Genomic DNA, 12,076 nt, shown 5'->3' with positions numbered 1-12,076 from the left:
GCAGGGCTTCCTTTGCAACAAAGTAGGAACTTTCATAAGTGAGTATTTGCACTTACTACTGGGGGGCAGTGCAAATGTTATAGGCTTGGTGACTAAAAACCAAATAAGAACAAAGTGCTTACTGCAACTTTCATTAGAAATATAATCAGGTTGATTTGGGCTACACACCATGTGAATAACCTGTTGTGGGTATCCATCAACCTACAGAAAATCCATGCTTCTTGTTCAGTGTTAGGCTTACTGGTCTTTCCTTCTGTAGTGATTAGCCAAAGAGAGATGCTGGGGCTCTCCTCAAGGCAATGGAACAGAACAGGCCTGGTCCTATTCTTGGCTATTATCTTTATCCATCCATCGAGATGGCCTAGCCAAACAATACCCCTTTCTGGTCTGGTTTGGTTGTTGAAAGGCACCTAGCAAAACGTACCATCCCTCATACTTTTCATATAAAAGAACAATCAATAGCGCAAGAGACTGTGAATTTCAACTCTACATGGAGTAATTTTGAAATTCCATAACGATCACCTTCATAAAACAGCAGAAAAAGGGGACAGGGGGTTACAGGTAACCGATGTGCAGGTTTACTGTGCATAATGCATAGTCATTATTCAATGCTTAAGGCGCAGCTATCAGTAAGGTAACTGCCACTAGCCAGGGTGCATTGTGAGAAAGCAGATCCCCTATCAGGAGTCATGGGCAATGCCATTAAATATATTATGAATAGAACACAAAAGAGCAACCCTGCCCCAAGATATTGTGGTCCCGGAGAGGATCCAACCAGTATTAAAGGGGTGATTTATCTAGGAGCCAGCACTGCACATAACAAGAGGCAAATCAATCCAGATATACTCAGAGAAGATATATTTTTTTATATATATATTATTTATTATTTTTCTTTGGTTTTATGTATCAAAAGGTGCAAAAGTTGATTACATTGTTTGAATCCACATTATATTTATAACATCAAAAACACATGATGGGGGGAGAGATAAAAAAGAAAGGAGTAATCCTAAACCTATCGCATAGCCTACCCAGTAACATACCACACTGCATTCATGCTCTCAAACTCATTCATTCCATTTCAATCAATCTAGTGTTCTTTCATTCAGCTTTCATTCACTCATATAGTCCTGGTGCTTGTAACATGAAGATGTTAAGTTTGTTGCATAGGTCAGAATAAAAACAGTGTCTTAGATCTTCATTCAAAATACAGATTCAAATCATACAAATATACATTTTCTGCTTAGAAATGTATATTTGTATGATTTGAATCTGTATTTTGAATGAAGATCTAAGACACTGTTTTTATTTTCAGATTTTATGCCTGTCCCCCTCCCAGTTAACAACCCCCAGCCCTGACGAAGGTGTGGCCCCACCGGCCAACCACCGAAACGCGCGTCGGCTTGCGTTTCCAGGAAAACGGCATACTGACCCATATTCATCAGGACTTTTCTATACGTCGTCTGCCCCCTGGAATAATATTCTGACCTATGCAACAAACTTAACATCTTCATGTTACAAGCACCAGGACTATATGAGTGAATGAAAGCTGAATGAAAGAACACTAGATTGATTGAAATGGAATGAATGAGTTTGAGAGCATGAATGCAGTGTGGTATGTTACTGGGAAGGCTATGCTATAGGTTTAGGATTACTCCTTTCTTTTTTATCTCTCCCCCATCATGTGTTTTTGATGTTATAAATATAATGTGGATTCAAACAATGTAATCAACTTTTGCACCTTTTGATACATAAAACCAAAGAAAAATAATAAATAATATATATATAAAAAAATATATCTTCTCTGAGTATATCTGGATTGATTTGCCTCTTGTTATGTGCAGTGCTGGCTCCTAGATAAATCACCCCTTTAATACTGGTTGGATCCTCTCCGGGACCACAATATCTTGAGGCAGGGTTGCTCTTTTGTGTTCTATTCATAGTTTCTTTTCCCCCCACTGCCTGCCCACATCATTAAAACCCACTGGGAAACCCCCTTCTTTCATTCAATGCCATTAAATAAGCTAGATATTATCACATTTAAAACTAGCAAAAAATGGGGGCGGAGCTTGCTGGCGACAATGGCGGACACGTAATCCCCTAGCTCCGCGTCGCTGCCCGACAAAATCCTACAATATCCTGCACTAGCTTGGACTAGAACACCACAAAATGCGTATTCTAACGCCCTCTAAGTTCCGGCCGGTCTCCGGTGGCCTGATCTGCGCTCGAAGGCGCTGCTGCGGGGACCGGCTGCGGAGGGGAATCCTGCAGCGAAGACAGCCGCGAAGCCACGGCCTTGCGTGATCCTGTGACTGGACGGCGTGCGGCAGCGTGCGGCTCTGAGAGGCGCCTGAGGCCGGTGAGAGATGCGATCCCGGCGCGAGGAGCAGTGAGTCCCGGACCTTGGGAGGGGGATGCACACCCCATCCGGACCCCCCCTCCCCATACACTGCTGCACCTTGAGAGCTGCTGATCTTTGAGAGCTCTCCCCCCGGTCATCACCGCAGCGCCAGTAGGGGGAAAACACCGACCCCTGACACTCGGGCCTAGGCAGCTGGACCTGGCCAGGGGGAGCCTGAGAAGGGAAGCCCGAGGCATGAGGGCACATATATTACTGCCAGCACAGCGATAGGACGCCTACGGCGCTACCCACTGGGCCTCCTCCCCCACTGTGGATACAGGGCCATTACTGACACAGAGCAGAGGGAGAGGCGGCAATCTTGTGGCCCAAAGTTCGACTGAGCTGACCGGAACACAGCCTGCAGGAACGGCAACTGCGCTGCAACTCGAGGATCACCAACCTACAGTCACGAGACTACGCCGTCCTGAAGCAATGGTAGCGCGACGGTCCTCCTGGCATGCCTGTTCCCTTTGGGAGAGCCTTGCGGACAAACAATAGCGCTGAGGCGCATTTAACGCCTGGGGTGCCTGGGAGTGCTCTTGCGACGGCTCTGCACCCAGCGTCTTGGAGGACACGGCGACGGCGTCACCCTTCTAAAGCCGGTCTGCCTTGGCACAATTTTGGGGACTGGTCACCACGCGTAGACTGCGCAACAAGACGTCGACATAGGGAAGGGCAATAAGACCCAAAGTAAACTTCCATTTGAGCAGCGTCGTACCAGGACCCCGGACTCCCAGGAGGCGGATAAAACCAACACAACGAATGGGGCGGGGAATATTGACTACTCTGACATCAAAACCATGCTACAAGCCATGGAAAAAGGTCTACAAGACAGCATGTCATCGATCGGCTCCAAAATTGACGCCCTCACCTACCGAATGGACCGCATGGTGGAGCTCGTAGACAAACATGCGGAGCGCCTGGACATGTCCGAACGACGCCTCACGGAGGTCAAGGAGGCGCAAACGGAATTGGACTCCGACCACAAGAAAATAGAAAAACTTATGCAATCGCTTCAGGAGAAGACTGAAGATTTGGAGGCACATTCGCGACGCTCTAACATACGCATCACGGGTGTTCCAGAGACGACACAGACTGGCACCATGAAAAAGTTCGTCGAGAAGCTCCTCGTCACATTGCTGGGTGAGAATGTTTTTTCGCCAATGTTCATAGTTGAGGGCGCGCACCGTTCATTCGGCCCACGTCCTCGCCCTGGGGCCCCGCCGCGTCCTATCATCGCCAAGCTCCTCAATTATAGGGACAGAGACGTAGCCCTCCGGATAGCCAGAGAGAAGAAGACATTGCAGTTTGAGGGCTCGGAAATCTTCCTATACCCAGACTTCACTGCGAGGGTGCAGGAGGCGCGCAGACACTTTGCACCATTTAAGAGACAGCTTCGGGAACTTGGACTGGATTATGCCATGCTGTATCCTGCAAAACTGCGAGTCAACCGGCAGGGGCATTCCCATTTCTTTACGGACCCTAAAGCACTCCAGCAGGCGTTAAAGGGATGGTACAGGCACGACGCACGGACACCAACAGTCAGGTAGATTGCGAGGACCGACGGACTCAGCTGGATGAGCAAGAATAACACCGCCCTATAGCCGTTATGCGGAGACACAAGACTCTACAGGTCCACAAAGACGGTTTGGACTGGGCCAATTTCGAAGGAGACATTGAAGCTAACCGCCACTACGCCCATGAAGCTACGGGTTGGCAGGGTCCTCCCGGTGGAGCCGTGATACCCTGATGGACCTATTTATGGGTGAGATCCAACTGATGCATGCGTTTTGTACTAGATTGCTAGGTGGGGCTGTTACTTGCTAGCTTGCCCAGGCAGATGCTGAGGGCACATAGTGGGCGAGGGACAATGTCTAGGATGTATCCCTTGGGCCAGTGTAATTTACTTGACAATTAATGTTAGTACCAGCGTGTAAGCTGATGTAATAGCATGGTGCAGCGAGGACTTGGAGTGGGGTTTTCGGCAGGCATTGTAACCAACACACTCGATTGCTGCCCGGCAACCTCGGCCCCCGCGCGAAATGCACCTTGAATGCCCGAAAGGGGGTTCAACAGTTGAGGATCAAGTTGGGGGGTGGGGGGAGGGGGTCATTCATGCGAGGCCTTGTTGGGGTGGTCTGCCGTGGGAGGGGGGATGCTGGGTTTTTGGGTTGGGACTGTTTATGGGATGAAGGGGGGTATGGTATCTGACTCTAGACATACTACAGATTTGGGGCGCAAGACAGGCAATCACTCTTAGTACGCACTTAGTTTACCTTTATGGCTGACACGGCCAATGCAAACAACATTGCACACACACCCAAACTCAGGGCCCTCACATGGAACGTGCGAGGTCTGAATGACCACCGGAAAGTTAGGAAGGTCATTAGCTACTTACAGTGCCAACACATAGACGTAGCTTTGCTGCAGGAAACTCATCTCCCCATGACCAGCAAAATGTTGCACTGCAGAGGGCTTGAGGGTAATATAGCAGCGGCAGGCTTCACATTGCATGCCAGGGGAGTGCTCACCTGGGTAAACCCGAAATCTAATCTCTCCTTGCACTCTTTACGGGCGGACACGGAGGGCTGATTTGTTATCTCCAGATGCACGGGGCCTAGTATAGACTTTGTGGTAATTAATTCCTATGGCCCAAACTTGACTCTCCTGATTTTTTTCAAACCCTACCTGCCATGGCCAGACAATATGACAATGACCGTATTCTATGGGGTGGGGACTTCAACCTGGTTCTAGACCCCACTCTGGACAGATCAGCTGGCCCTCCCCGCCGACCCTCGATTGCGGCTCTGGCAATGAGGAGCGTCATAACAAGTATGAGTCTAGAAGATGTGTGGCGGTTCAGACACCCAGGGTGAGGGGGGTATACTCACTACTCCGCATACCATGATATCCATACCAGAATAGATTACTGGCTGGCATCGGCCTCCAGGCTGGGGCAGATTAGGGACTGCAAGGTGCTTCCCAGGACCCTGTCTGATCACTCACCGGTGCTTTTATTGCTGGACATTCCAGGCAAAACCATCCTGCCCTTCACATGGAGATTCCCTCCCTATTCCCTTCTGGACCCGGCATTTAGAGGAGAACTCGCGGAAGCTATGGACGTGTTCTTTGAGACCAACGTGGGTTCCGTAGACAGCTTCCAGGTAGTCTGGGAAGCATTCAAAGTATATATCAGGGGTATAGCAATGTCCAAACACTCAGGAGTGCTCAAGTCCATCAGGCAGAGACTGGCGGACCTTGAGCGACGTCTGGCTGCCCTAGAAGATAGACAGAGCAGACAAACGGACAGTACGATAGGTGAAGAAGAGGAAGCAGACAGAGAAGTGAAGCACATGGGAAAGTATGCAACAGCAAGAACGTATGTGGAGGGTGAGAGACCCAGCTCAGTCCTGGCCAGAGTCATAGGCGGGAAGAGGGGGCGACAACAAATTTCTGAAATAAAATCAGAAGGCGGGGAGGTGCTGACGGAAGAAGCAGACATAGCACGAGCCTTTAAGGCATTCTATGCTGAGCTATACAGGTCCAAAAGTGGAGACCTTGAGGAAGACATCACTGACTACCTTGACAGCATCAATATACCTACGTTGACTAGTACACACAGGGAATTCATGATGCTCCCGATAGAGAAGGACGAAATCACAGAAGCGCTGGCGAGTATGCGAGCTGGCGGTGCACCGGGTGCAGATGGCCTCACTGTGGGGTTTTAAAAGGCCTTTCAAGACAAACTACTCCCGCACCTCTCTATGCTCTTTGATGACATCTGCGTAGAAGGCAGTATGCCGCAATCCATGAGGGAGGCGCTGCTGGTTGCGATACCAAAGCCAGGAAAGCCACGAGACGAATGCAGCTCGTATAGACCTCTTTCCCTACTGAACATAGACACTAAATTGTTTGCTAAAGTGCTGGCCAACCGTCTGGCGCTTTTGGCGCCTCGACTGGTGGCCCCTGAACAGGCTGGTGTCGTCCCCAACAGGAACCTGATATATAACATCCGCACGGTCCTGGGCACGATACAACATGTCCGGCAGGATAGGAAAGCACTTGATGTTTTCCTAGATATGGAAAAGGCTTTCGACTCATTGGAATGGCCATTTATGCGCCTAGTACTGCAGCGGATGGGCCTAGGGCTGCCATTCCTCCAGATGATAGGGGCACTATACAACTGCCTGCGGGCCAGGCTCCGACTCGGTAACTTAGTAACCGACGCCTAGCCCCATCAGCAGAGGCACCAGACAGGGGTGCCCGCTTTCGCCCCTTCTATATGCCCTGGTTGCCGAACCATTAGCCTGTGCACTCCGAGAGTATCATGGCAATGAAGGCATAGGCTTCCCCACATATAAGATAGTGGTGTCCATGTACGCCGACGACACTTTGCTGTATGTCCGTGACCCAGACAGCAATCTAACCTCGGTACTGAGAGAAGTGGTCCGCTTCGGTGCCCTATCGGGCCTGAAGGTCAACTGGTCGAAGTCATTGGCTTTCCCCTTAACCCCTATCATGCAGAACATTGACATGGAATATCCGCTGCAGTGGACTACAGAAACAGTCAGGTATTTAGGTATACAACTCCACACCAACGCTGAGATATTATTTAGAGCAAACTATGGTACGGCCTTCAGCAGGCTGGAGGATGACGTCGAAGCTTGGTGTAGGTTCCCACTCTCCCTACTGGGACGAATATCTATAATGAAAATGGTAGTGCTGCCCAGATTCCTGTTCCTGTTTATGACACTTCCGATAGTACTTCCCAAATCCTTTTTCAAGCAACTAACACAACTTATGGTCAAACTGGCTTGGGCAGGGAAACAGCCCCGGGCCAAGTGGACACTACTCACATTACCTTACAGCATGGGAGGGCTTGGTGCCCCCAACGTAGAGCTTTATTATAGAGTGGCACAGGCTGCGCACCTGCATACCGGGCTCGTAGGCGATGGGGGTATCCCACATGTCCGCATGGAAACACTCTTTGCCAGCCCTCTCTCGCTCCCGTCCACGATCTTCCAGCCGGTGGATCGAAGGACCGGCATATTGGACTCAATAGCTGCAACCACTCATGCATGGTATAGTCTTTTACAGCTGCGGGGGGCGCCCTGCTATACACCCCGATCATGCCGATAGACTGGGCGCGATGGCTGTCTCCCATCAAGGAGAAAGGGGTGGTCCTTGCATTACACAACATTGATGTTAAAGTGGCAGGGGATCTGTTCCAGGACTGGGTAGCCAATACTTGGGAGCAAGCAACAAATAATAGCGCAGATGCACCTCTATTGACACGCTTCCAGTTCCAAAGGGTGAGATGCGCTTTTTCAGACCTGTTGGGCGAGGACATGGCCGAACCACCTGAGGTTCCGGAGCTCACGTATGTTATTAAGGCTAAGACTCCTCAAAAACTACTGTCCAACCTATATAAGATATCACAGGCACACAGGGAGCACACATACACGAAGGCACGCCTGGCATGGCAAACTGATCTACAGATAGTTATCGACGATGACATGTGGCGATACTGCTGTACTAACACTAGGAAGCTATCACTTAATGGCAGACGCCTGCTAGTTCACTTCAAGTGCCTCAACAGAGTGTATTACACACCGGCTCGGCTGCGCAGGTATGGCCTCCGCGAAACTGCGGACTGTGATAGATGCCACGACCAGGACGCTGGCTTCCTGCACCTGGCATGGCAATGCCCAGGTATATGGGATTTCTGGGACAAGATCTTTATTGAGATAAGCCACATAGTAGAAATAGAACTCACGCCTGACCCGCACTAGCGCTCCTCGGATTCACTAAGAAGCTACCTAGGGCCGCACGGCGATTGGTGGACATGGGACTGCTCCTAGCTCGGAGGGTGGTAGCCTGCTGTTGGATGAAAGGCCCCGCGCCTACACCTAAGTGCTGGGCACATGATATGTTATATTGCTGTACACAATACGAGAATTACAGCGAGCTGTTGCCTCCTACTAGCCGTCCGAAAAACTTTTTGGGGGTTGTACCAGACACTCCCACCCACAGAGGACGACCGGGGACTCTAGATTACAACCGAGTGGAGGAGATTGATGCATTGGTGTGCAAGGCAGAGACTACTTCGGCACTATGTGGGGGGGCTACTTTCTGAGGGAGGGGGTGGTGTAACCCATTGGCGTTCATGTTAGTGGACACATTACAATCGCCGCCTGCCCAGCTTTGGGTTGTTGGCTAAATGGCTGTGTACTCACCCGAGAGGGGATTGTCGCATTGTTGCTCATACAGTATTTGTGATCAGAGTCGGATCAGAGGGAGGGTTTTTTTTTTAACTGGAATGCTTCACATATTGCAAACCTAATAAATATATTAATAATAATAATTGCAAAAAATGCCATACATCAAAGTTATCAATTTACGCTTCTTTTTTTCTAGCATTGGCCACCCCTCTTACAATGGTTCTTCAACAAGACTGAACATCCATTAGTGGCTAAATCAGTGAGGAATTTAGTGTGGGATTAGATTCCACAAAATTTAATTTCCCTAAAACTGGATTCATACCGTCATAAAACATGATTGGGGGCTGTGCATGGGGATCATGAAGATCATCTAAGGGCAGGCTTGCTTTGGCCTTTAAAACAGGGCCTGTTCTGGATCGAAGAGTTGAGCATTATCATTGAGACCACTTCCCCAGAAAAAGACAGGGTATCCACAGGAAATAGACCAAATTTAATAGTTCCATCAGGTACTGTCTCGAACAAAAAATACACAACGATATGCTGAGAGATATATGCAAGCCCTGCTGATATCAGATAGACTAGCATGACTCATGCAGTTTCCACACTCATTTAACTGATGCCTCTGGGGTAAGACCCATTATAAGAGGTGTTCAGTGCAGCAAAAACCAAAAAGACAAAGTTGACCACAAGCTCAGAATCGATGATGGAAGCACTCAATGAGCGTCCTCTATGGCGGAAATGAAGCTGAAAAACAATTTCAGTCCATCTTGGTAAACGAAAAGGGTGGAACCGAAGAATGAATACAAAAGTGAATAAACAGCAGCAGGCATCGATACTTGCCATCACAGACACTTATTTTACATTTGAAGAGTTGCAAGTACAACTCACAAGGCGGTGTTGTTCCCACAAGATCAAAGAGTTTGTATTTTACAGAAAAATTATAAACTAAAATCTTTAAGGTTCACAAAGAACTTTTCTCAAGGTGACAAACTGTATGCAGGAGAAAAGGGCAGTTACAATTTCAAATATTTCTATATTGGAGGAGCGGCATACAGTTAAAGTGTACCAACATTTAAGGCATTAATTAAGGATTTGTGATGGGCAGGAATGCACTAGCTATTCCTGAGAGTTTTTTCAATACAAGGGATTTTGTTAGTATAAAGTGAGGTGCTATTTTGCTAATAGGCTTAGTCAGCGAGAACATTCCTCGGAAGTCAGAAGAGTTTCTCACACAGGGTGGGGAATGCATGTAAAGATTACACCTAAATACTGGACAATGTAGAGATAATGTGCAAGAGATCTTGTAGCCTGTCACAAATAACCTCTGGCCTGGGCATTATAGGCATATATAATAATTCTCCTTTTAGAAGCAAATTTGGTAGAATGATTTACGCTTCTTAAAAGGAGAATGGATGATGGCGCCAAGAAAAAGATAAACTTTGGCAGATTACCAATAACGTTCCTTTCCTGGCAAAAAGGACCCCCGAAAACTCGCACACACTTTAACCTCTGAACCCTTTGGAATGATTTGCAGACACATTCCAATGTTCTGTGTTTTTTATGAAGCCATTCCATGAGCCAGGTTTGTGCCTCTTCCAAGAAATCAGAAGAGTGGATACGGATGACATAGCTCATGAAATGGACAGGATGACATCAGGATCCGTTTAATCCACAGCTGTGCCGAGAGTCCTGAATATGGAATGTCCAACACAAGCCATTATCAGACACATATTCAATACATGGAGCATATTTGGGACTGCTAGGGAAGAGCTGGAGGCTAAAGGGGGTGCTTCTAATAACTATCCCAGAAGAAGGCACTTCTAACAAACCTGACAGTAGTGCACACGGTCTACACTGGTGCACAGCAAAACTATGCACTAATGCATCCATGCTAGTAATTGGAAGCTCACAAATGCTTGGCAAAGACAATTATTATTTTGATTTTTACTGAGCTTAATGGTTCCTTTACTGCAATATGCATCCGATTTAAATGCCACGGTATTATGTTAAAGGAAGATCAAAATAAACGTGCTGCTGAAATACCTACAATGCTCATACGTAATGGTTACCCATGATAAAGATCAATTGTAAACATTAGCAGACCTACCTGAATCATTGAAAACCAAGGTTCAGATTGCACAACTTCTAACACAGTAGAAAACCTCATATTCCGCGAGTTACCAGTATCAAATGCTTCAGAAGAGTGGCATACACAACATTCATTTGGACCAGAGAACTCCGAGCCATTGATGGCATTACACACCATGACACACGCATGCAAGCAGGTGCATGTGCACAAAGAGAGTGAAAGCCCCAGCCACCACACAGCAGAGATACAGGCCCCAAAACGGGGGGAAACAGAAAATGAATTTACCACCAGGTTGATTGTGCTGGTACTGGGATTCCCAGTCCTGTACTTCACCTTGCCCCAATTAACACTGGCTTTCTTTAGAAATGGGGAAACTATGTTTGGTCTGGAATCTGGACTGTTTTTATTTCTCTTCTCAAATTGCTCGTGGAGACTAGTATAGAACAGACACTAAATTACAGCAATGGTAAGGTCGTGTTCAAAAATAAACATAGGCCTCATCCTCCACCACTAACACTACCTATGAGCTAAAAATAGAAAATGTTTTCAGATTTGTGCTAAATAATACATGAACAGATAATCACTCGAGGCCTTGTGCTACCCACAATCTGGGTTGCAAGTACTACCACAGCCTTGTGTGTGAGTTGGGTGAGAACAAAGGGCCTATGCTGTCAGAACACATTGAGACTGGGTGAAGTACAGAACAGTGGTCCCGACTGTGTCTAGGCCCAAGGTGAAGCAAAACGCAGGCTGTGCTGTGCACTGGATGTACCTGGTCCTCATTCATTTCTGTCAGAAATTTGTTGGCAAGGTCTTTATCGCTCTTGTCTGCCACCTTATTGTTAGCGCTTAAAAACAGCTGTTAAACAGAGACAAGAACATTGAAGAGAGGTGCATTAAACAATCACAGGCAGCCAAAGGTGGCAGGGCGGGACATTCAAAGCGTACATCAGTATTAACAAATAACATCTATGTTACGTAAAGTCACTAGCATTTGAAAGCTGCAGTGTGGACACGCCACCCCCAACATCATCTCATCGTCTCTCTACACAAGAAGCTCTCAACCGGCACTGCTGTTTTACTTCCAGTGTTGATATCAGTCAGTGCTTCCAGTGGTCTGACTGAGGACCCTTGTACGCTATTGCTTTCCCGCCCTTAAATGTGTAAAAATAAGATGGAAGGAAAAGAGTAAAATACATTCTTATAATAATTAAAAAGGAGAAAGAACGTTTCCTCTCCATGAACCAGAGCATGCTTTGTAAGCAAACCAAGCCCAGCGCTGGTCTTAGACAATGCTAGGCAGGCCCAGTATATTTTCCTCTTTCTTTTCATAGTTTTTCTGCCACAAATGTGATGCACTATTTATTT

The 12,076-nt window shown here is 47.5% G+C and overlaps 1 protein-coding gene across 2 annotated transcripts in view; it reads right to left on the bottom strand.

Moving 5' to 3' along the window:
• Positions 1 to 12,076, bottom strand: part of NBEAL1 (neurobeachin like 1) — a 1,045,477-nt gene that overhangs the window by 641,833 nt on the left and 391,568 nt on the right. Inside the window, exon 11 of one of the 2 annotated variants that reach the window (XM_078680248.1) lies at positions 11,481 to 11,567. The exons of the other annotated variant lie outside the window; for it this stretch is intronic. Coding sequence (XP_078536374.1) covers positions 11,481 to 11,567 — 87 coding nt within the window. The remainder of the gene's footprint in view (positions 1 to 11,480; positions 11,568 to 12,076) is intronic. 2 annotated transcript variants of the gene reach the window in all.

Source organism: Lissotriton helveticus, chromosome 3_1 (genome assembly GCF_964261635.1).
Source record: "Lissotriton helveticus chromosome 3_1, aLisHel1.1, whole genome shotgun sequence".
Classification (NCBI taxonomy): Eukaryota; Metazoa; Chordata; class Amphibia; order Caudata; family Salamandridae; genus Lissotriton; species Lissotriton helveticus.
Note: the sequence above shows the minus strand (reverse complement) of the source record. Positions and strands in the feature narration are given on the sequence as shown.